This window comes from Aethalodelphis obliquidens, unplaced genomic scaffold (assembly GCF_003676395.1).
Source record: "Aethalodelphis obliquidens isolate GAN/ISIS:26980383/991018 unplaced genomic scaffold, ASM367639v1 scaffold23, whole genome shotgun sequence".
Lineage (NCBI taxonomy): Eukaryota > Metazoa > Chordata > Mammalia > Artiodactyla > Delphinidae > Aethalodelphis > Aethalodelphis obliquidens.
In genome coordinates, this window is record NW_020837967.1 from 11,393,726 (window position 1) to 11,420,222 (window position 26,497).

The following is a 26,497-nucleotide window of genomic DNA, read 5'->3' on the forward strand; positions in this document are numbered from 1 at the left end:
GAAAGCTTAACGTGGGGAGACTGACACCTACATTCTTTTTTTTTAAACTTTTGAACTTTATTTAATTTATTTTTATATACAGCAGGTTCTTATTAGTCATCAATTTTATACATATCAGTGTATACATGTCAATCCCAATCGCCCAATTCATCACACCACCATCCCCACCCACCGTGGCTTTCCCCCCTTGGTGTCCATACGTTTGTTCTCTACATCTGTGTCTCAAATTCTGCCCTGCCAACCGGTTCATCTGTACCATTTTTCTAGGTTCCACATACATGCGTTAATATACAATATTTGTTTTTCTCTTTCTGACTTACTTCACTCTGTATGACAGTCTCTAGATCCATCCATGTCTCAACGAATGACCCAATTTCGTTCCTATTTATGGCTGAGTAATATTCCATTGTATATATATACCACATCTTCTTTATCCATTCGTCTGTCGATGGGCATTTAGGTTGCTTTCATGACCTGGCTATTGCAAATAGTGCTGCAGTGAACATTGGGGTGCATGCGTCTTTTTGAATTATGGTTTTCTGTGGGTATATGCCCAGTAGTGGGATTGCTGGATATGATAATTCTATTTTTAGTTTTTTAAGGAACCTCCATACTGTTCTCCATAGTGGCTGTATCAATTTACATTCCCACCAACAGTGCAAGAGGGTTCCCTTTTCTTCACACCCTCTGCAGCATTTGTTGTTTGTAGATTTTCTGATGATGCCCATTCTAACTGGTATGAGGTGATACCTCATTGTAGTATTGATTTGCATTTCTCTAATAATTAGTGATGTTGAGCAGCTTTTCATGTGCTTTTTGGCCATCTGTATGTCTTCTTTGGAGAAATGTCTATTTAGGTCTTCTGCCCAATTTTGGATTGGGTTGTTTGTTTCTTTAATATTGAGCTGCATGAACTGTTTATATATTTTGCAGATTAATCCTTTGTCCGTTGATTTGTTTGCAAATATTTTCTCCCATTCTAGGGTTGTCTTTTCATCTTGTTTATGGTTTCCTTTGCTGTGCAAACGCTTTGAAGTTTCATTAGGTCCCATTTGTTTATTTTCATTTTTATTTCCATTACTCTAGGAGGTGGATCAAAAACAATCTTGTTGTGATTTATGTCAAAGAGTGTTCTTCCTATGTTTTCCCCTAAGAGTTTTATAGTGTCTGGTCTCACACTTAGGTCTCAAATCCATTTTGAGTTTATTTTTGTGTATGGTGTTAGAGAGTGTTCTAATTTCATTTTTTTACATGTAGCTGTCCAGTTTTCCCAGCACCACTTATTGAAGAGACTGTTTTTTCTCCATTGTATATCCTTGCCTCCTTTGTCATAGATTAGTTGACCATAGGTGCGTGGGTTTATCTCTGGGCTTTCTATCTTGTTCCATTGATCTGTGTTTCTCTTTTTGTGCAAGTACCATATTGTCTTGATTACTGTAGCTTTGTAGTATAGTCTGAAGTCAGGGAGTCTGATTCCTCCCACTCCGTTTTTTTCCCCCAAGACTGCTTTGGCTATTCGGGGTCTTTTGTGGCTCCATACAAATTTTGAGATGATTTGTTCTAGTTCTGTAAAAAATGCCATTGGTAATTTGATAGGGATTGCATTGAATCTGTAAATTGCTTTGGGAGTATAGTCATTTTCACAATATTGATTCTTCCAGTCCAAGAACATGGTATATCTCTCCATCTGTTGGTATCATCTTTAATTTCTTTCATCAGTGTCTTACAGTTTTCTGCATACAGGTCTTTTGTCTCTAGGTAGGTTTATTCCTAGGTATTTTATTGTTTTTGTTGCAATGGTAAATGGGAGTGTTTCCTTAATTTCTCTTTCAGATTTTTCATCATTAGTGTATAGGAATGCAAGAGATTTCTGTGCATTAATTTTGTATCCTGCAACTTTACCAAATACATTGATTAGCTCTAGTAGTTTTCTGGTGGCATTTTTAGGATTCTCTATGTATGGTATCATGTCATCTGCAAACAGTGAAGGTTTTACTTCTTCCTTTCCAATTTGTATTCCTTTTATTTCTTTTTCTTCTCTGATTGCCATGGCTAGGACTTCCAAAACTATGTTGAGTAATAGTGGTGAGAGTGAACTTCCTTGTCTTGTTCCTGATCTTAGAGGAAATGCTTTCAGTTTTTCACCACTGAGAATGATGTTTGCTATGGGTTTGTCATATATGGCCTTTATTATGTTGAGGTAGGTTCCCTCTATGCCCACTTTCTGGAGAGTTTTTATCAGAAATGGGTGTTGAATTTTGTCAAAGGCTTTTGCTGCATCTATTGAGATGATCATATGGTTTTCGTTCTTCAATTTGTTAATATGGTGTATCACATTGATTGATATGCGTATATTGAAGAATTCTTGCATCCCTGGGATAAATCCCAGTTCATCATGATGTATGATCCTTTTAATGTGTTGTTGGATTCTGTTTGCTAGTATTTTGTTGAGGATTTTAACATCTATATTCATTAGTGATATTGGTCTGTAATTTTCTTTTTTTGTAGTATCTTTGTCTGGTTTTGGTATCAGGGTAATGGTGGCTTCATAGAATGAGTTTGGGAGTGTTCCTTCCTCTTCAGTTTTTTGGAAGAGTTTGAGAAGGATGGGTGTTAGCTCTTCTGTAAATAGAATTCACCTGTGAAGATCTGGTCCTGGACTTTTGTTTGTTTCAAGATTTTTAATCGCAGTTTCAATTTCATTTCTTGTGATTTGTTTATATTTTCTGGTTCTTCCTGGTTCAGTCTTGGAAGGTTATACCTTTCTAAGAATTTGTCCATTTCTTCCAGGTTGTCCATTTTATTGGCATAGAGTTGCTTGTAGTAGTCTCTTAGGATGCTTTGTATTTCTGCGGTGTCTGTTGTAACTTCTCCTTTTTCATTTCTAATTTTATTGATTTGAGTCCTCTCTCTCTTTTTCTTGATGAGTCTGGCTAATGGTTTATCAATTTTGTTTATCTTCTCAAAGAACCAGCTTTTAGTTTTATTGATCTCTGCTATTATTTTCTTTGTTTCTACTTCATTTATTTCTGCTCTGATCTTTATGATTTCTTTCCTTCTGCTAACTTTGGGTTTTGTTTTTTCTTCTTTCTCCAGTTCCTTTAGGTGTAAGGTTAGATTGTTTATTTGAGATTTTTCTTGTTTCTTGATGTAGGCTTGTGTAGCTATAAACTTCCCTCTTAGAACTGCTTTTGCTTCATCCCATAGGTTTTGGATCATTGTGTTTTCACTGTCATTTGTCTCTAGGTATTTTTTGATTTCCTCCTCGATTTCTTCAGTGTTCTCTTGGTTATTTTGTAACGTATTGTGTAGCCTCCATGTGTTTGTGTTTTTTTATGTTTTTTTTCCCTGTAATTCATTTCTGATCTCATAGCGTTGTGGTCAGAAAAGATGCTTGATATGATTTCAATTTTCTTAAATTTACTGAGGCTTGATTTGTCACCCAAGATGTGATCTATCCTGGAGAATGTTCTGTGTGCACTTGAAAAGAAAGCTGTTTTTGGATGGAATGTTCTATAAATATCAATTAAATGTATCTGGTCTATTGTGTAATTTAAAGCTTCTGTTTCCTTATTTATTTTCATTTTGGATGATCTGTCCACTGGTGTAAGTGAGGTGTTAAAGTCCCCCACTATTATCGTGTTACTGTCTATTTCCTCTTTTATAGCTCTTAGCAGTTGCCTTATGTATTGAGGTGCTCCTATGTTGGGTGCATATATATTTATAATTGTTACATCTTCTTCTTGGATTGATCCCTTGATCATTATCTAGTGTCCTTCCTTGTCTCTTGTAACATTCTTTATTTTAAAGTCTATTTTATCTGATATGAGTATTGCTACTCCAGCACTCTTTTGATTTCCATTTGCATGGAATATCTTTTTCCATCCCCTCACTTTCAGTCTGTATGTGTCCCTAGGTCTAAAGTGGGTCTCTTGTAGACAGCATATATATGGGTCTTGATTTTGTATCCATTCAGCAAGCCTGTGTCTTTTGGTTCGAGCATTTAATCCATTCACGTTTAAGGTAATTATCGATATGTATGTTCCTATTACCATTTTCTTAATTTTGGGGGGTTTGTTTTTGTAGGTCCTTTTCTTCGCTTGTGTTTCCCACTTAAAGAAGTTCCTTTAGCATTTGTTGTAGATCTGGTTTGGTGGTGCTGAATTCTCTTAGCTTTTGCTTGTCTGTAAAACTTTTGATTTCTCCACCGAATCTGAATGAGATCCTTGCCAGGTAGAGTAATCTTGGTTTTAGATTCTTCCCTTTCATCACTTTAAGTAAATCATGCCACTCCCTTCTGGCTTGTAGAGTTTCTGCTGAGAAATCAGTGTTAACCTTATGGGAGTTCCCTTGTATGTTATGTGTTGTTTTTCCCTTGCTGCTTTCAATAATTTTTCTTTGTCTTTAATTTTTGCCAATTTGATTACTATGTGTCTCGGAATGTTTCTCCTTGGGTTTATCCTGTATGGGACTCGCTGTGCTTCCTGGACTTGGGTGGCTATTTTCTTTTCTGTGTTAGGGAAGTTTTCGACTATAATCTCTTCAAATATTTTCTCTGGTCCTTTCTCTGTTTCTTCTCCTTCTGGGACCCCTATAATGTAAATGTTGTTGCGTTTCATGTTGTCCCAGAGGTCTCTTAGGCTGTCTTCATTTCTTTTCATTCTTTTTTCTTTAGTCTGTTCCACAGCAGTGAATTTCACCATTCTGTCTTCCAGGTCACTTATCCGTTCTTCTGCCTCAGTTATTCTGCTATTCATTCCTTCTAGTGTAGTTTTCATTTCAGTTATTGTATTGTTCATCTCTGTTTGTTTGTTGTTTAATTCTTCTAGGTCTTTGTTAAACATTTCTTGCATCTTCTCGATCTTTGCCTCCATTGTTTTTCCGAGGTCCTGGATCATCTTCACTATCAGTATTCTGAATTCTTTTTCTGGAAGGTTGCCTATCTCCACTTCATTTAGTTATTTTTCTGGGGTTTTATCTTGTTCCTTCATCTGGCATATAGCCCTCTGCCTTTGCATCTTGTCTCTCTTTCTGTGAATGTGGTTTTTGTTCCACAGGCTGCAGGACTGTAGTTCTTCTTGCTTCTGCTGTCTGCCTTCTGGTGGATGAGGCTATCTAAGAGGCTTGTGCAAGTTTCCTGATGGGAGGGACTGGTGGTGGGTAGAGCTGACTGTTGCTCTGATGGGCAGAGCTCAGTAAAACTTGAATCCGCTTGACTGCTGATGGGTGGGGCTGGGTTCCCTCCCTGTTGGTTGTTTGGCCTGAGGCAACCCAACACTGGAGCCTACCTGGGCTCTTTGGTGGGGCTAATGACAGACTCTGGGAGGGCTCTCGCCAAGGAGTACTTCCCAGAACTTTTGCTGCCAGTGTCCTTGTCCCCATGGTGAGCCACAGCCACCCCCTGCCTCTGCAGGAGACCTTCCAAAACTATCAGGTAGGTCTGGTTCAGTCTCACCTGGGGTCACTGCTCCTTCCCCTGGGTCCCAATGCACACACTGCTTTGTGTGTGCCCTCCAAGAGTGGAGTCTCTGTTTCCCCCAGTCCTGTCAAAGTCCTGCAATCAAATCCCACTTGGCTTCAAAGTCTGATTCTCTAGGAATTCCTCCTCCTGTTGCCGGACCCCCAGGTTGGGAAGCCTGACGTGGGGCTCAGAACCTTCACTGCAGTGGGTGGACTTCTGTGGTATAAGTGTTCTCCAGTCTGTGAATCACCTACCCAGCAGTTATGGGATTTGATTTTACTGTGATTGCACCCCTCCTACCGTCTCATTGCGGTTTCTCCTTTGTCTTTGGATGTGGGGTATCTTTTTTGGAGAGTTCCAGTGTCTTCCTGTCGATGATTGTCTAGCAGCTGTTTGTGATTCAGGTGTTCTCACAAGAAGGAGTGAGATCATGTCCTTCTACTCCGCCATCTTTGTTCCTCCTCACTATACACCTGGTAGTGCAGTGGACAAGAATCCACCTGCCAATGCAGGGGACACGGGTTCAATCCCTGGTCCAGGAAGATCCCACTTGCAGCGGAGCAACCAAGCCACGACCACTGAGCCTGTGCTCTAGAGCCCGTGTGACAACTACTGAAGCCTGTGCACCCAGAGCCCATGCTCCGCTACAAGAGAAGCCATTGCAACAAGAAGGCCGCAGAGTGCAACGAAGAGCAGCCCCTGCCCGCCACAACTAAAGAAAGCCTGCGCGCAGCAACGAAGACCCAACACAGCCAAAAATCACCCCTCCATTCTTTATTTTTATACTGTGCTGGTTAGCTAGCTCTTCTGGCGTATATGGGTGTACAAGAGTTTTACAATGAGCAGTTCAGATTAACAGGAACACTTTCTTTGGCATATTGTAATTCCACAGGTCTCGTAAGTTAGTGTATTCTGTGGAGCAGGCTTGCAAGAAAATAAATCCAGAGACGTATTCCTAGAAGTACATGGGTCTGGGGTCAGAGTTCAGTATCTTTAGGCCTAACCTGCATATATAAACTTTAAGTCAATATTATCTGTTTTTCAAATATTTGGTTAAATTTTCTCAGGATTGCTTTTAGCTTCCACATCAGTTTTTACTAACATAATATTTTCATAATATCATCTTTCCATCTAATAACATGTTATCTCTTTTCATTTAATCAGAAGGCTTATAGTTTTCCATGGAGTTTTATAATGTTCTTCATATAAGTCCTGTCCCATTCTTGTTAAATTTATTCCTACATATTTTGTATTATTGTTGTTAACTGTGAGTAGAATATTTCTTACCATTCTAAATCCCGTGTCTTACTGCTAAAATAAATAAAAATGACTTAAAAGTATTTCTCTGTTTCTATTTACCTTACTAAATTCTCTTATTAATACTTGTCTTTATTAAAAGATAGAATCTGCTGGGGTTTCTATTTTCACAATTATATTATTGGCAATACATGTGGAACTCTCTCTATTTTTCTATTGTGTTTACTAGAAATTTTATTCTCTTGACTTCCACATTTACTAGATTTATAAGATAATCCTAGTCCAAGATAATTAATATTATCTCATATTTCCTCTAATTACTAATGCTGACACAATTCTCTAGGTAGTTTCTCATTTTAATTAAAATAGTTTTGTTGTTTACCATTGAAAATGTTATTTATTTTGAGGTTGGTCATTAATCTTTATTAAGTGTTTTTTAAAAATATTTTATTGAGGTTATTTGGAATGGCTGACTGTTTTTCATAGTCTTTTCAATATTTGTTGATATGAATCTGTGATTTTACTCTTTCGTTTGTTGATCTAATTGACTGTTGATATGTCTGTTAAATCAAACCTCTGTTCTTGGAAAGCTCACTTGTCAGGATACATTATTTTTTGATAAGAATTTCAGGTGCAACTGAAACATTTTAATTTGAATTTTGTATGTATGATCGTGAGTGATATTGCTTTATTTTCATTCTGTTTTCATCATTAACATTAGAGATATCTGGCATCATAAAATGAGTCAGGGAGCTCTCCATATTTTTCTAAGACCTGAGATATATGCAAGTCATGTGCAAGTATTTATTCTTTAAAAATTAAATAAAATTAAATAAAATTCAGCTGTAGGGCCATATGTTCTGTTAGATTTTTTTCCTATCACTTTTCCAGTTACTTTTGTGGCATAATCAGTTTGTTCAAACCGTTTGCTTCTTTTAGATTTTGGAGTTTTAGAGTTTATATGTTTCATCCTTCATTAACTGCTTGTTTGAAATCATCCATATTGTTTTAAATGACCAGGGGAGTAAGATCTTTGAATGTATGTTAATTTTTAGAATTTTAATTTATGTTTTGACAATATTCAGTTGAGTTTTACTTGAACCTCAAGTAAAGGATTTTTAAGCTGGTTTAATTTTTCAAAATCATCTTTTCCTACTCTACTCTTTTATAGGGGAAATAGAGAATTTAATGAGCTCATATATACTGTTTCTGTTACTCTTAGTTTGGATTTTGGGAACAGTGATCTTTATCCTTCCCAATTGGCTTTGAGATTTAACACCCATATAAACTGGGTTCTATTTTTCCCACTCAGAGACCACACTGCTGACTTGCAACCTTGGTTGTTCGGTTAAACATGTGGTGGTATCTGTAAAGTAATATGTTTTAATTCTGAAATCCTTTTCATTCTGTGCAGTCAGCATTGATCTGTGTCTAAGAAAATCACCTTCTGAATGTGTTTTTTTCATCAAAATAGTTGGCTTTACAAGTTGCCCATCACTCTATGATTATCAAAGGGCAGGATCAGGACTTGACATTGTTTAGCATAACCTTCCTTGTAAATTTTCAATATTCAATGAAGCTACCCCTGACAACCCTTCAGAATGTGTGATCCTTTGAGTTGCTAAGAGATGTTATCCCCCCGTACATTTGCCATGAGCACATCCACTGTAGTTAAAATCTAGAAGCAGTTATTTTGTTAACACTAGATTAGATCTTTAATTAAGCTTTCATCCCCACTAGCACAGACAGCAGTGTCAAACATGTAAGCCCCAGGAGAAACCAAACTCACATTCTATAGGCTCCTATCCTTCAGTACATTGTGAAGAAACTTACAAGCAAATGTCTCATGGGAATTTTGTAAGGGTATGTTGAATATCTAATTGTAAACTTAGAAGCTTCATTTAATTTGATTTCTAACTATGACGTGAGTTAAGCCAATAAACATATTTGTTAAGAGGATTTAGATCAAGAGCTTGTTTTTCATCAGTTGGGTGTTATTTTAGATTTAATGGTATCCATATGAAAGCACTTTTTGGTTATCTACAGAGCTTAACAGTAAAGAAGTAAAAATGTAATTTTCTTTATCTGATTGACAGTTGAATGTGTGCACGTTAGCGCAAAGAACGACTAACTGTCCAATAGTAGAATTTGTATCCATATGGCTTTACGTTTGTTTTTGCAGGATCATTTATTTATTTGGGGGCACATCGATCACCTGCAGTGGCCAAGCTTGGAAGTCCTGTTCTTACAAAATCACTCAATGCCTCTACCCCGTGTCAGGTACCCAATTATTGGAATTTCCATTGGCCATTCTGTAGTTGTAAACTGTTAAGCTTGGGTTACTCTAGCTAGTAAATGCCGGCTGTGTTTTACTAATATTTTCACAATAAACTGAGAGATTTATATGAGCTATTTCAACATGAAATGTCATTTCGTTCCAAAAGACATTTGCAGTATATAACTTACACCCTTCTTTTGGGGGGCCTATTCAAAAATATTTCTGTTATTTTGCATTCTTTCCATGTAGTTCTTTTAGTAATTTAAAGCTGTGGATACAGGTTGCCCAAACTGCTTGTTATCTTGGCCAACAGTGTTAGTTGAGGAAAATAAAAGCAGTTCAACAAGTTCTACTGAAAGAAAAATGAAAGGATGAATAAAGAAAGATAAATATATGCAGAAAAAATAATTACATTTCCAAAATTTTATTTTTTCAGTTAGTCCTTCTGGTGCCAGGTAAACACAGACCAAGGGATAAAATGCTCAGGTCATTTCCACAGCACAACAGAGAAGAAAGGAGAGGGACTTTGGAGTCAGGTGGACCTAGTTCCAACTGGTTCCAGTCTCAGTTCTGCCACAAATGATATGCTTCCTTTGAGACTGAGTGTCCACACTGGAAGCATAGTGTTAGCCTGCCTTCTTCACATGGTTGTGAGAATTCAAACGTGATTAAGTAAAGCACCTGGAAAAGTATTTGGCAGGTATTCCGTGTTCAATAAACATAATCCCTTTACTTTCCGTAACATGAATGCCTATTAGATGCTTCTGTTCAGCTTGCCTTGCTTTCCATCCTTTTGAGAGTTCTGACATGTCCCTAAGCCTTTAGGATTCCAGCTTTTTTTTTTTTCTTGGTTATCAGAAAATAATGAAGGGATCAATAGTGCCACGCACTAAATTCATCACCTAGAAGTGCAGGGTTACAGCACTAACACAGGCATTCCTGATGATAAATTACAGATCATCAGACCTTTATAATTAAAGTATAAATTTCATTATACCTTCAGCTTGATATAATTCTCAATGAGAGTGTCCAGAACTCTTAATAGGTTGTCCTCTTTATTTTTCCCCTTTGGTTTTTGCTGCCCATTTCTCTGTGGGAATTTGGATTAAAACAACTGCCTGGACTCCACTTCCACCTCACCCAGATGGACTCTAGAGTCTCCCACCTTTGGTTTATTTTAATTAAATCTTATGTGATAGATGTACGCTTTTCTTTTTCTTTTTCTTTTTTTTTTTTTTTTTTGAGAACTCCTGAAGCATTTACTTGCTCCTTACAAGTACTTTACAGGCTTACTGAACTTTAATTTAAGGTCACATACCAAAGCAATGCAATTGCTGTTGTTAAATTCGTTAACGACACTGGATAAAAAAGAATAGAATTTGTTAATTCTCCCTCTTACAGAAATGTGAACACTAACACTAAGAGCTTATTCAAAATTCTGAGACTCACTGAGAAATCAAAGAGTTTTCTTCTTTTTAAAGGTGATCTACATTTCCCATTGTTGTATGTGGGTAGCCATTAATTTGTGGTCGTAGGGATTGACCCACAATTGATGGTTGTTTCTACTTGAGGACATTTTTCTCTATTGTGGCTTAAATTTGGAGCGTACCTGTGGGGGCTGTTGGGGTGGAGCCTCAGTGAAAGCAGTGGACAATTTAGACACTTGGTGGTTTATCTCCCAAGTCCTCAGCCTTCCAAGGCCTCGGATACTGATTTAGAGGTTTGCCTTGGTTTGTGGAAAAGTAAGAGTATTATAGGCTGCCAAAGAGGTATTTGTTTTTTGCCTTTTATCTGCCTCTGCTTGAATGTTGGTAATCTTTGAGTTAGAGGGAGGGATATGTGGATTACTTTATAGTACTTTCCAGCTTAGAATTCCTATTAGATTGTTAGAGGTTATTTATAATCTGAGATACACATGGCCAAAGTGCTCTCCCATAGGAGTATTCTAAGAATATACTATTACTGTTTTATAAGTTTGTGGTAATGTGGGATTCTTCCTTTCATGAAAGTTACAAAATAAGCTAACAAACCAAATTCTTATCTTCTTGAGTAATCAGAAAATCCAGCCGATCTTCCTAGTTGGAACATATTGATTGATAGTAGTTGTATTCATGGAATAGCGAATGTTCTTTATTATATTTATGGTAAAGTGGGGCTGTGAAATAACCAAAGTTGGGCACTTTGATATGATTAAAGCCTTCATTATATGGAATTACATTTTTTTCTCTACATAATCATACCAGGCTAACAGAGTTAAGAATATTTGTTTGAAAGGACTTTAAAGGAATATGAAGCTTTCTTTTGAGTCTTTTTTTTCTAACAGCAGCCTTTTAGGGTCATTTTGCATGAATTACTCTGTTCTTTATGTGTAGCCAACACATGGCATCAACATGCAGAATTGTTCCTGTAAGTACTCATTGTTCAAGATGTGGACTTTTATTTAAAAGCTTCAAAAGCTCCTTTGGTCACTGGTGGAAATTTGGCATTTTTCCTTGGAATAACCAGGAGATAGGACAAAGAGAACATGTGGGAGCCAGAAGCTAGTATTTCTTATTGCTGTCGAAATACTGTTCTTTTTTTTTTAACTTTTTCTTTTTTTAATTAATTTATTTTATTTTTTATTTTGGGCTGCGTTGGGTCTTCGTTGCTGCGCACGGGCTTTCTCTAGTTGCGGCGAGTGGAGGCTACTCTTTGTTGCGATGCTCGGGCTTTTCATTGCGGTGGCATCTCTTGTTGTGGAGCATGGGCTCTAGGCGCACGAGTTTCAGTAGTTGTGGCACGTGGGCTCAGTAGTTGTGGTTCACGGGCTCTAGAGCGCAGGCTCAGCAGCTGTGGTGCATGGGCTTAGCTGCTCGGTGGCATGTGGGATCCTCCTGGACCCAGGGCACGAACCCATGTCCCCTGCATTGGCAGGCAGATTCTTAACCACTGCGCCACCAGGGAAGCCCTGTTACTGTTTTTAATAATTTAGGAGATGTAAAATCTGAAGAAGATTTATGTGGGTATTAATATTTTCTCACTCTCATATTTGAGTTACTGTATAAAAGACATATCTCACTTTTAGGACTTCATAATTAAATATAGCAGGACTGATAACGTGAAGCTTCCACTTTGAATGCCATTTTGTGTGTTTGTCTTTTGTTTTTTTTTGTATTCCTCAACTCATTTTGCTATTCTAATCCTCTTTAATCAAAAAATTTATACAATTAAAAAGAAGTGAATAGAGATACCAGGAAAAAGACAGATGAAACAAAAAATAGGTTGGCTCCAAAAATAAAGTTTATGAGGCCCAGGCTACATTTTTGAATCTAAGTTTTCCAGCAGCCAATGCAGAGAGAGACATGTGAGAACTCATTTGGTTCATATTCAAGGAAGTAAAAAACAAAACAAAAATAGTTCTTCTGAGACTTCTCCCCTGATTGCACACATACCGGTGTAAATGTTCTTTCTCTGATTCAGTGCACACCTATTGCTTCCCTACTCCATGCTCATCATAGCCCTCAATGTTGGGAATATACTAGGGACAATGTAAACACGTTTGCCATAACAAAGTATAGAATTTAGTGAGGCATACTGATAGCAGTTCAGTGTGAAGTGCTACAGAGAGTGATAAAAATATAAAATACATATAATATGTAAGTATAATATATGATGTAACGATATATAAATTAAACATAAATATATAACATACGCATATATACGTATAAACCATATATATAAGTGATAACCCACTTATAACAACTCTCTCAATGAGTTTGAAAAGGCCATGTCTTGTAATGTTCCCCAAGTAGAGTTATGAGCTCATAGCAAAGAGAAATTTAGAAAAAAAAGTAATATACAATGGGGCTTGGAATGGTGCACTCATGATCTGTTCTCTGATTGTTTTCTCCAAGGACAGTATTAGAGCATGAGATAGATTCTAGAGGAAGCAATGGTTTATTGGGGAAAGGTTGAGCAGATATTCTCCCCAGTTGTACATTGTCAAAACACATGAAGATTAATCATTTAGATGAGAAAAACAGATTATATTTTATTGAAGATTGCAGACTTTTACTTAAGCTTGTTCAGATAAAAAGAGGCAAAAACATGATTATGAATAGGAATCATAAGAATCACTATGGTAATGATGAGGGGTGTGTGTGTGTGAGAGAGAGAGATAAATGATCCCCCCTACACTGACTTAATTCCACTTGAGTTTTGAGGAGTTACAGATATCTTGTTTCTTTTCCTTTTTTTTTTTTTTAAACTTTTTTTGTGTTTTACTCTTTTTATTATCCTAGATCTTGAAGATATAACAGGTGTAGCAAATACCAGACAGGGGTCGACATGAAGCAGAGAAGGCAGAGGTAGCTGAGAATTTGGAGAATAACTGAGAAAAGACATGAAGATCTGACTAAAAACCTCCCTAATTAGGGAAGCAAGTGGAACAAAGACCATAGGAAAGTTGAGGAAAATAGCAGAAAATTTGAAGAGTTCCAACTGGAGACAGACCAAAATAAAATGAAACAGAAAAGAGAAAGAAAGAAGACATTATTTTGAACTTCTAAATAATGTCCTGTTAATGTCCTTTGCAGAATTTAGTGTCAGAGATTTACTAATTAGTAATTACTACTTGTTCCTAATTACATTCTTTTGTAGAACTGGCCATTCCTCTGGGAATATCACAGGGCAGTGTAGAAACCAAACAACAAGATTAGTTATTCACCTACACTCGGTAACTAGTAGTATAAGTCACCTGATATGGTGTCCTTTCTTTTTATAGTAAAATGAATGATTCAGAGTGTGTGTGTGTGTGTGTGTGTGTGTCTGTGTGTGTGTGTCTGTGTGTGTCTTTTGGTGGCACCAAGTGGCATGTGGGATCTTAGTTCCCCAACCAGGGATGGAACCCATGCCTGTTACAGTGGAAGCGTGGAGTCTTTTTTTTTTTTTTTTTTTTTTTTGGCTATACGTGGGCCTCTCACTGTTGTGGCCTCTCCCGTTGCGGAGCACAGGCTCCGGACGCTCAGGCTCAGCGGCCTTGGCTCACGGGCCCAGCCGCTCCGCGGCATGTGGGATCTTCCCGGACCGGGGCACGAACCCGTGTTCCCTGCATCGGCAGGCGGACTCTCAACCACTGCGCCACCAGGGAAGCCCGGAAGCATGGAGTCTTAAACGCTGGACCTCCAGGGATGTCCCAGATTCAATATTTCTAAAAATATACAAATAATATAAAATCAGAGAATACAATTAAAAACAGTAAAGTAATTTGAACTTCATTTCTTTTCTTTCCATTTTGCAATTAAAGGAACTGCTTTGTTGGAAGTTATTTAACCACAGGAAATTTTCTTGAATAAAATGATTCACGGTCTTGCATAGTCACCCTATACATACAACCCAAGTTGTGCATATATATACAACTTAGTGAAAACCGAGGAGAAATAAAAGCAAGCCTTTAATATTAACATTTTATATAACTGCTTTTTAATGAATCAGGCATGAATCAAGACAGTAATTTCCTTTAAAATGAAAAGTAGTAAATAAATTTTAAATGGTTGGCATAATTTTAACATACAGCTCTTTTTAATAGAATTTTCTGTGATGGACATTTTCCTCTGCTATGTCCACTATGGAAGTCACTAGCTACAAATAGCTATTGAGCACTTAAAATGTGATGAGTGTAACCAAGAAAGTGACTTTTTCATTTTGTTTAATTCATTTACATGTAAATAGCCACACTGTTTTCACACCTTTGTCATTATACGCATTATACTTAATTGTTCCTTTTCTTTTCACTCTCTCCCAGAAAACTCTGAGGTCCTTAAGGACACTTAATTCCTTGCGCATTTTATAACACAGAGCAGGTCTCTCTTTCTGTCTCTCTTTGAAGGTTTACAGACATTTGCTTTAGCAAGAATGCTGATAGCTCCACTCAAACGTCCTTCTTTTCTTCAATACCTATTAACTGAATACCTGCTAAATACAAAGTGCCTTGATATGTTCTAAGAGGAATTCACAGCATACATTGTGCTTCTGAGTTTAAGACTTAGTGTTCCACTAGTAGTGTGTATCACAGTGAGAGCCACGGCTGTTGGCTAAGTTCCTATCGAAAATCACAGCTGTATTTATAAATTTTGTTCAGTGATTTTACCCTTACCAATATTAAATTTGAAAAGACTCTGGAAAGTTTCTTGGTCTATACCAAACTAAAGAATTCTCCTTAAATCTCTACAATGCCATTTCTGTTTTAAATTAAATATAAAATTTAAATCAAATATAAAATTTAAATTAAATATAAAATTTAAATTAAATATAAAATTTAAATTAAATATAAAATTTAAATTAAATATAAGTTCTAAGCTCTTATTGAATATAGATCCCATTGGTATTTACTCTTAATGCACTATTAAAATAAGTTCGCACTGGTAATGTACTGAGTGACAATATGACAGCTTGAAATTCTGATGGGGCTTGCACAGCTCTTGTGCAACTAGGTTTAAAGCTCCGTTTTGCATATTTACAAGCTTGGAACATGCTGAAACTACAGCAGGGATCTAAAGTTTAATTGTGGTTGAGGAACAAACATCCTCCCTTTCCATAGAATTTAATCAAACACTTCTGTTTGACTTTACATTTCTTGCTTAAAGGCCTGAGTGTAGGTGAGCTTGGTAGTAAAATCTAATATGAAATGAACAATCAGAAAGAATGCTTGGATCAGTTGGTGGCAATTCAGTAGACATTGAAAGAAAAATGTGTACCACGTTGGAACAGAGAATGCTTGATGTTGTGAACAATTTTTTAAAAGAGCATTAAAATTTTTTTTTCAACTTTCATCTCCACTGAAATTGGTACCAACAGTGAAATAAATGGGATAATAAATAAATAATATATGTAATAACATCTGTTCACATAAAAAAATAAAAGCCCAATGACAAAGGAAAATAACCAAAAATTTAAAATGTAGTGAAACTGAAAAGGAGTCACTTTGAGTCCAAAGAGAGTGATTTCATTTCTCAGGGACCTCATCTCTGAATGATACTGTGTTTTCCTTTGAAATCTGCAGCATTAGAACTCTCTATGGCATAATGAGAAGAAGAAAAAATTGCTGTGTCTCTGAACTTGCTTTAATGGGTTTTTTTTTTGTCATATTTTGTATTGTGTCATCCAACCACTGAGGCAATTAATTTTCACCTTGCACAGGGCCCAGTATTTAGTAAATGCTCAATAAGTATTTGCTGAATAAACGATAGTGCTGAATTCCACATTATAGCTACTGCTGTCGGCACCTTAAAATACTCCTCTGTGTTTTCTCCACTGCCTAGTTAACCTGTCAGTCCTTTAGATTATGTCATCACTGGTGGTGAGTAGGAACCAAACTGATCAAGTCAGGGCTCCCTGGCCTCAAAAAGAACATTTTCTAGTTGGATTAAATTATTGATGAACAGTATTATGTAATCTCCCAAGTTTTTTGATAATGTCACAATGGAGAAGGAATTAATGAAAAGTATTCATAGCAGTTTTCTCTTACCTGAGAAATCAGTTTTTGAGATAACTTTTTCTTGGATTGAGACATCAAGGAGAATGAATAGTAATACATGGTTTTGTAATTTTTGAGTCAGATAAAGAACGTGTATCTCCCCAGATTCATAAGAAGCAATAGTGAAGGCTCTGTAAAACTTCCATGACAGTGTGGACAAATATATGTCCTCAGACTTGTCTGAGCAGGGTGCTAGTGTCCCATTTCTTTAGATATCTCTATGGCATGTGTTAAAAATATCAGTTAATGTAGCTACCTTGAGCCTTTTTTTTAAGGAGGAAATACAAAGAGCTGGCAGAAGATGTACTTAGCATTTTCTGGGTCTGCATGTTTGGAGGAGAATTAAGAAGTAGTTTGGGATATTTTTAACTATAGGAGAGCTACTGGACACAGGTAAATGGAATATTTATATCATTCAAACACATTTTTCACCAGGTGCAGTTTTGGTATCGTTTGTCTCAGCATTCACATCTCTCGGTTTTTACAAGAACATCACTGGATGGGGATTTGCAGAAGCAAGGTGATCTCATCAGAGTCTCCAAATCTCAGTGGAGACAAGCAAAAATCGATCTCTTTGCGAAGGCTGGAGAATCTACTCTGCCTTTTCAGGTAAGCACGTAAGAAATTAATACAACTGAGCCGAAGATGCTTATTTAATGCTGATCTCTCCAGATAATAATATAATACATATATCCCATAAATGTACTTGATGTTAATAAAGCAGACATTCACAATCAGGGATGAGAAGAGAGGTTATCCTGATTAATTGCTAAAGACTTACTTGTGGAAGCGTAGCAAAAATGGAGATAAGAATTGAATAGGATGGCAGAGAGAAGAGTAATTTATCAGGAAAATATTTGTTTTCTTAAGTGAGGATGGTGGATTATATGAGGTAGTGAAAAAAATCTGGGCTACACTCATATTTTAATCCTATTGCCTTATTTTCTGCTGCCCATTAATACTGAGAATTTTATCACTTTTATGTCATTTAGTTGGTTAATAATGAAAGAAGGAAACTGTAGCTTATCAGATGGGTGCAGCAGCTTCCACCCTCCTGGACATGACTCCCTTCTAGATGATGTTTGCAAAGAGCTAGTTTAGAGACTAGATTAGATGGTGGAACATAGTGGAACACTCACTGCCTTAGGAGTCACATAGTCTGAGTTCCCATCTCTGCTGACCCCATGTGTTGTTAAGTGATTGTGTACATTACATCTTTGAGCTTCAAATTTTCCAATCTGTGAAAACCACAGTGATAATAAAAGCAATGCTTGAGAGGAATCTGAATGAAAGAGAATGTAGCTAAAATGGTAGCTATGAACATGAGCTCTGGAGCCTGGGGTTCAAACCCAGGTGTCCAGTCAGAGGGAAGTTGCTTAATCCTTCCGTGCTTCTGATTCTTCCTCTGTAAATGGGGTTGGGGAAGTAAGAACATTGTTGGGGTGTTAGGAGCCTCTGAAAAATAACACACCTCATCTGGTACTCATTTCCAAACTGAGGTAAATATAGAAATCCAACAGAGAGAGCACAAGATAATTTGGAGAAGATGTATTTAAAATAATACCTGACCTCAGAACACACAGCTCCACCCAGAGAACAGCAGACTGCTAGAGAATACAGGACTCATCCTTTGGGGAAAACCTTTTTACCATGAGTGATTATGATGTGTGAGTGTTGTTTTATGGGTTGGAATACATGTCCCCCTCTGGTGGAGGATGTTGATAATGGAGGAGACTATGGACGCCTGGGGGCAGGAGGTGTGTGGGAACCCTCTGTACCTTCCTCTCAGTTGTGCAACGAACCTAAAACTGCTCTAAAAGTCTTAGTAAAAAAAACAAAAGACAAAACCCAGAATGTCCTTTGTTAGAACTGGCTATTTGAGAAATATTATGAGTTGAAACTTGTGCCGTTCTCTCTTGGCCTCGTTAACCTACCATCGTTATTGAAGAGTTTCGGCACTGGGTATTTTTTTTTTTCCTGTTTAATATTTCTTCTTTTGGGATTTTTGTCTTGCTTTGTTTTGAGGTGCAAATTGAGACTGCTCTTTATCATCTGGGGGCATATTAACTAGTTTTTAAACTGACCAGTGGGTTGATGGAATTTTGTGACTTGGTGTCCACAGATTGGTGATGTTTTCTGTCTTCACCCCCTCCGTGCTGGATCAGCACCACGTGTTGGCTTTTCTCTCTCCTACCTGGGGGCTCCCAGCCGGCACCAATCAGCCTCTTCTTCTTCTTCTTTTTTTTAATGTATTTTTGTGGCCGCACCATGCGGCATGTGGGATCTTAGTTCCCCGACCAGGGATCGAACCTGTGCCCCCTGCATTGGAAGGGCGGAGTCTTAACCACTGGACTGCCAGGGAATTCCCAGCCTCTGCTTAATTGTGCTGGCTTTTTGAGGGGAGTGAATTGTCCTGGATTCTTGCTGAGCCTCAGCCATGTTTAATTCAGCCCGAGAAGGTAAGGATTTTAGCATGCACCTCTGTTCCTTCTTATGTAATCTTGTTACTTGGCCGAAGTACAGGCTTGTTTTAGAAACGACAGTGCAGTGAAAAGAAAAATAAGAACTGTTCTCTCAGATGTCACTATTCAGAAGGCCATTACAAGTCCACAGTCTCTAATCAGCAATTTGGAAAATTAAAATTTGGAAAGCAATAAGCTTTTGAAAAACAAATTTAGAGGCAAAATTTCTCCTGACCTGAACCAGCGTTAGGCAGTTCATTTAGTGATGTGTTGGATGATAAAGTGCTGCCCCCAGTCTCCCTGAAGGTATCAAGTAATATACATGATACATTTTAGATGAACATCCTCAACTCTGAACTATTCAGATTTCAAAACCCAGCTGGACTCAAAGACTTTGGCGGAGGAATTTGGACCCTGTGTTAACATTCTGGTATGAATAAGTCCAGATTTTATACACATACACACACATACAAGATACATAAGTACACACAGTCACACACAGATACATATACATGGTTTTATTTAATACATTAATATTACTTAGATATATTATTAAATCTTTCAAACAAATAGAAAATAGAGAGAGAGGCAAATACCCATGTACTCACACCTCAGAATGAACTAATATGAACATTTTGTTTGCTTATAATGTTGATAGGTTTGCTTCTAAAGATGCAGCTTTTGTCCTCTTTGTACCCTTTTCTATTCCATTTCTTGTCCTTTACAGGAAAAAAAAAATTCTAATATGTTGTTTTTAACCTGATTTTTCTAAGTCTATTTTCAAAACTATGGAAATATGCATGAGGAGTCTAGCTAGGTTCAGTTCTACTTCATTCTTTTATCAATAGCAAATGGAAAAGATATTATACCTACAAATAGTCAATCTAGCTTTTAAATATTCAAATATTTAAAGTTTATCTTCTTGGAAACAAGCTCCTTTGGCATTTTAAATTTAGTGGACTGAATTATTTAAGGGTGACCTTAGTCATCGCCTGGTCATCAGTTCAATGTGACTAAACTCTGAACATGTATTTATATGGCGTCATCCTATATAAACAGTGGAAAGGAGAAAGGCATAGGACTGTATGACCTCTCAGTTGGTTCTCTTGTAGCCATGAAATTCAGATTCAGTGTGGTCCTTTTATGTCTCTTGTACACATCACAATAGAATGCAAATTGCTCTGAGTTCCTTAGGAAATCAGCACCCCTGGTTAGGTAGGGCTTTCAGTTTTCCTAGTGGAAAAGGATTAGGCTTATTGTTTATTTTGTAAGAACAGCAGATTAACAACATTTCAATATTCTCTTCATTTTCTGTGCAGTTTTTATTGGAAGAATGTAAGTCAAGTAGTTAATAGAATTTTTTCAATCTGTTTTAACTGGGCCTACTCATTTTATATGTTCAGTGTTTTACACAAATATTTAATTTACAATTTCTTTCCTAACTGTTCTTCTTAATTTCATATCTAGAGGTAGTACTTTTTCTGAATACTGTCCATTGATTTCCAGTTGATCTACTGTCTTTGAGTTTGCTACTAAAACATAATTGTGTCATATTTCAGATTTCATTTTAAAATGACCCTTTTGTGAAATTTTCCACAATGATTGATACCATGTTCGCTCTTGATCAGAGTCAATGGGATAAATCAATAACAATTTCCTGATATTATTTGAAGATTCAGTGAAGGGTGAGATTTATAATGCAAAGTAAAAGCTGGTCTAGTCTCTGTAATGTTGCTCTGTCCTCAGCCTTCTTAACCTAGGGCTTCAGTCAATCTTGTTTTGCCAGGTAGCTCTGTTCTGCAGTATCTGCTAAAGACCAGTTATCTCTTTATTTCATGATAGTGCTATAGTACAGCATAGTCACCCATGGCTCAGGTCACACATTTTTCATACAGATATGTGACCTTCAACCAATAACTTCAACTCTCTAAGCTTCTGTTTCCTTTGCTTTACAATGTGGAAGAAAATAACATCATCTTCACAGTGTTAAAATAAGTGGATGTGCCTGGCATGCAGTAAGCTCTAAATAAAAGCTTGCTGTTGATCTTATTTTTAATACCACCATCATTCATCAAAAATTACTATAGTCGAATTTTTCTTTACTGCATTTTACTATATTCCTATTGTCTCCATTTCCTCTTAGATTCATATTTATTCACTCTCATTATTCTTTTTTAAAGCAAGATATCAAAGAACCAAAATTTAAATATGCTAGTTGAGTATTTCTCTGGAAAAGTTTCTTTCTGTTTTGCAGATCTAAAAAGTAAGCACTTGATTATAGACAATATTTACACGTTGCTGTGCTTCCTGAAAGAAAAACAAGAAGTGATTCTGTTCACTCAGGGAGTAATATAATATAATTGGATAAGACAAAAATCAACAAGATCCTAAAAAATAGTTTTAGAAGGAAAGATATTTACATATAATTTGAAATTTTAACTCTCAAATTACCTTGAGAAACGTATAAAATGAGGTTTTCACTCTGCCTTTGTCAATGATTGAAACATTTCTTGTGAGCAACCTCTGGCTCACATACCAATTATTACATGATACTGTAGTTCCCAAAGGGATCTGCCTTTGGTGACAAATCAAACGATCAGCTTGGTTGAAGCAAGTAATACAAAATAGGAACAGTGAAGATGATTTTGGAATAATCAGGTGATATTATTTACAGATATGAGATACATTTTTTTTTAAAGGAAGTAACATTATTCTGTTTAAAGTTGGAAAATTTTAATTAATGGTCAAATTATAATCGTTCATTACATGGTCCTGAATTTAATTATGTAGAAGTAAGCAAGCAGACATGTACGTGACCTAATATCATCTTTATTTTACTCTGGGAGGTTTTTTTTGTTTGTTTGTTTGTTTTTTTTTTCGGTACGTGGGCCTCTCACTGTTGTGGCCTCTCCCGTTGCGGAGCACAGGCTCCGGACGCACAGGGCTCAGCGGCCATGGCTCACGGGCCCAGCCGTTCTGCGGCATGCGGGACCCTCCCGGACCGGGGCACGAACCCGCGTCCCCTGCATCGGCAGGCGGACTCCCAACCACTGCGCCACCAGGGAAGCCCTGGGAGTTGTTTTATACTTACATTTTAATATGAAGATGTAAAAGAGCCTAGTGGTTTTCTTCGGACAAAATGATGTAACCATATTTTAAAGACCTATCCCATCCTTCAGCTCATCCCAGGGCGCACCCACTCCATTCAAAGAATAGGAGCATGTACGTCTCCTGGGACACAGAAGTGCCCCAAACAAACATTCTGTCTTTTTCCAGCTTTCCTTTGAGTAGTGTAGTCTTTCAAATATGGTGGTCATAACTACCTGTCTAATGAGTTTGAAGAATTAAACATCTGTATTTTAATTGACTTCAATGTAGGACATACTAGAATAATGAATAAAAAAAAATCTTCCAAATTAAAGCTGTCCAAATACATTACAATAACTTAATGATGTTAAGCATAATTTATTTCTCACAATGCTTGTATACATTTCATCAAAATCCTTCTTTAAAATCTATTACTATTTTTTGCCTCTTGTATGAAGGCCAAATTTCTTGGCTAAGACTCTACAGAAACCAGCTCTAATCAGAATTTTAAAAATCATTAAAATTATATACATCTCATTGTAAAGTATCAAAAGTTTCAGATTAAGAAATAGTCCCTCCTGAGCATCCTTACCTTCCATCATAGTCTGTATCTTCAGGTAACTATAACACTAGTTTATTTTTAGCTCTAGACCTTTTCTACTTAATTAATATGTATGTATGTACCACATATATCTAGAAATCTGAACCATGTGTATTTTTGGCCTAAGTAGTACCATACTATACATTTTTTCTGTAATTTAATTTTTACTCAGAAACTTATGTTGAAGGTCTTTCCGTATTAGCATACAGAGATAGATTTTTTTTTAACTGGCTCAGTAGTCCATGATCTATATCACCATTTATTTATTGATTCACATTTGAGTTGTTCTGATTCATTTGCTATCAAAACCGACATTAAAGCAAACATTCCTGCGCAAGGTCTTCATATGTGTGCCTATGAGTGTCTCTCTAAGGTAAACCCTGAGGATGGGCTTAATTTTTGTAGTCTGTGCTATTTATCTTTTTTTTTTTTTTTTTTTTGCGGTACATGGGCCTCTCACCATTGTGGCCTCTCCCACTGCGGAGCACAGGCTCCGGACGCACAGGCTCAGCGGCCATGGCTCATGGGCCCAGCCGCTCCGCGGCATGTGGGATCTTCCAGGACCAGGGCACAAACCCCTGTCCCCTGCATCAGCAGGCAGACTCTCAACCACTGCGCCACCAGGGAAGCCCTATTTATCTTTTTAATAGATGTCATCAAATTGCTGTCCACTTGGGCTGCACCAATTCAGGCAATCAGTCCTCTTCTCTTAACAAATATTTAGGCAATAATTCATTTAGGCAAAAAATCCTATACTCCTACCATAGGGGAGGAAATAGTCTTTCTTGACCCTATTAGGGTACCTGACTGGGTCTCAAAAGTAAACTGATAAAGCAGATTAACAGGAGAAAAGTATATAAAATTATTTAATGTTAGTTTTACTTGACGTGGGGGCCTTCATAAGGAAATGAAGACCTGAAGAAATAGTTAAACCTGAGGGTTTTTATGAGAGGTTTGATGAAGAGTGAATAGGTGTAGAAAGGTACGACAGGGCAAAGAGTATGAGCCGAGTGTAATAAACTGGGGAGCTTAGCTAGGCCTGTTTGTTCAGCTTCTCTGTGTCCTTTTGTCTTCAGAGATAAGGCTATCTCTGGCATAGGGAGGGCTCCTCTCACATGAGGCTTTGATCTGCTTTAGAGGAAAGGTCAAAAAGTCCATCCTGCACATACCATTTCTCAAGTTCCTTTGGCTAGAAATATTCCATATGCTGCATAGGTGCCCTCTTTTGGGACAGCATGTCCTAAACCCCATCATCCTACAATGCCCAAAGTTTTCTAAATATACTCTACATGTTCACATTTCCTTTTTTTTCTTGTTATGTTACCAGTTTCTCATGGTAACAGAATCTTAGGCAACAATTAAAACTGAAGTTTAATATTACCTCTTTGCTAAATCTTTTTTTTTTCAAACTCTATCTCATATTCTTGACAGAAATAATGAAGTGCTTTTCTTTGATTTTTAGTATCTTGTATTTCTCTCTTATATAGTACTTATAGTATAGCTTAGTTGTTAATGTATCGTATCAAGTAAATTGTAAGATCTTTGAGACCAGCAATCCTCCCTGATTACATGGAGATGCACTTGCTAGCCGTGTCCTGGTCTAGTGGTCCTGCTATGCATCCTTAAGGCTCTGGACATAAATTCATCCTTCCTTCCTCCCTCCCTCCCTCCCTCCCTCCCTCCCTTCCTTCCTTTTTCTTTCTTTTATGGTGGAGTAACAACATAATAATGTGAGTGATTAACAAGAAAGAAAACAAATTATACCAGTCATTATTTAGAATGTTAGAATAAATTAAACTTAAATAGATGCCTCCAAGTGCTTTAGCATATGAATGTTATTAACCACTGTATGTGGTTATCTACCTCACTAAGTAGGTTTCCATATATGTATATATAATATATATATAAGTATTTAAATATTCTGATATAGAAATGAGTTGTTGCCTTCAGCCAACCTGTTATAAACAAATTCATATTTCAATTAAACTGAGTTGTAAACCACACAGTTGATTACCCCAAAGAGCTCATTTTAAATGCTTATGACTTAATGGCTCCAATGGGAAGGCAGCCTTCAGTCATGATGAATGTTACAACTTCTAATTGAAACAAGGTTACCTAAGATATTAGGATTACCTAAGATATTAGAGTTACCTAAGGTGCTGTCAAAGGAGTTATGACTTTATAAATTCCTCATTTGAATGTTCTGGTCAAACAATTTTCTAAAATTAGTTTGGAAGTTTGGGACAGATGCAGATGAGCTTCTCTACACCAAAAAGTATGTTTGTAATAAATTTACTTTTGTTAAAAAATGGTTAAAGAAGACAATTTAGGTGGTACAAGCAAGGTTTATTCAGCACTTCATGAAGCAGACAGTCTCTATTTGGAGAACTGTAAAATGGGTGGAAGGCAGGAAGCTTTATAGGGTAAAGAATAAAGAATGAGAAAGAGTAAAACAGAAAATATCGAGTTGACTGGGGCCATATAGTCAACCTTGTTCAGGGTGAGAAGGAACAAGGAAATATAGAGCCCAGAGTTGGCTTGAAGTTGGGGGACTGACTGCTGAATATACTCTGTTTCTGGTCAATGGGAGCATTAAAGGGGCATGAAAGTTACCTAAGTTTTGGTTTGCTGTCATGGCATCCAGGGCAGGAATGGCTCCATTTTGGGCCTAGAAAGTTATTTCAAGACTTTTATAGTATATTTTTAATAATTTATCTTTCTGTAATTATAGTTAATTTTAGAAGCTACTGTTTTATCATCACATGCTGCCGTTGCTCTAGATGACATCAGTGTATCCCAGGAATGTGAAATTTCATATAAGACACTTCCAAGTACTAGCGTTCAAAGCAAAGGTAAGTTTTTTTCTTGTGGTTGCTGCAGTTTTGAACATTAAAATAATTAGTTTTCCTTGATATCAAAATATAAAATATATTAGAATCCTTCAATAATATAGTTCACTAATGCCTAATACCAAGATGTGGATTATATCACATGTCCCTGAAAACTAAAACATATTTTTTTACCTTTTAAAATATACTTTTACCTTTTTAAAAGAATATGTTATATCACAGTCTAGGCCTTAGGCTCCCTTCTAATAACATTCTACATTTGTGGCTAAAATTGTCACATACAGATTTTTTTTTAATTATAAAAGTTATGAATTTAAAATATTTTGCATGTTTTAAAACACTGCTATAAAAATTCAATTGTATTTTAATTTTGTTTGACACTTCAAGTGAATATGTAATTAACTTCATGTTTCACAATCACTCAGGAGTTCAAAAACATTATCATGGTTGAAAAACTGACTTAAGGCCAATGAAAAATTTCAAACTTGACCCTAAAATTCTGTGTTTAAATTCAAAACATAATATTTTCAAGAAACAGATGGAGTTCGGCTAATTCTTTGACTAAATATTTTGTAGAGAATTTCAGTTAAGAGACAGGTATATTGTCATAAAAATGGATCCCAAATAGTAGAATAGGCATTTTTGAAAATCTAACCGTAGTTTAGGTTCTGAGAGTGCATTGAAATGGTATACATTGTGCCTGCAGTTACTTTGTTATTTTAACACGAACTGATGTTTCTTTCTGACCACCCCTACAGTCAGGTCTCAGTTAACAAATAGAAATAAATATTAAAAATGTTGCCTGAAAACTGAAACACTTCGTTTTTCTTACTCTCCATCCATGAAAAATAACTGCATGTGGACATCAGGCATGTCATACATTCTGAAGTTATGTTTCCTTAAACAACATATTTAGTGAGAGGAAAAACTGCATTCTTAACAGGAGCTAAATGCACTCACTAATCAAGGATGATATAGGAGAATCAGTT

At 36.7% G+C, this 26,497-nt stretch overlaps 1 protein-coding gene across 1 annotated transcript in view; it reads left to right on the forward strand.

Annotated features, from left to right (window-relative positions):
• MALRD1 (MAM and LDL receptor class A domain containing 1) overlaps positions 1–26,497 on the forward strand; it is a 604,410-nt gene that overhangs the window by 96,561 nt on the left and 481,352 nt on the right. Inside the window, exons 13-15 of the mRNA XM_027121490.1 lie at positions 8,901–8,998; positions 16,945–17,118; positions 25,391–25,511. Of these exons, the coding sequence (XP_026977291.1) occupies positions 8,901–8,998; positions 16,945–17,118; positions 25,391–25,511 (393 nt within the window). The remainder of the gene's footprint in view (positions 1–8,900; positions 8,999–16,944; positions 17,119–25,390; positions 25,512–26,497) is intronic.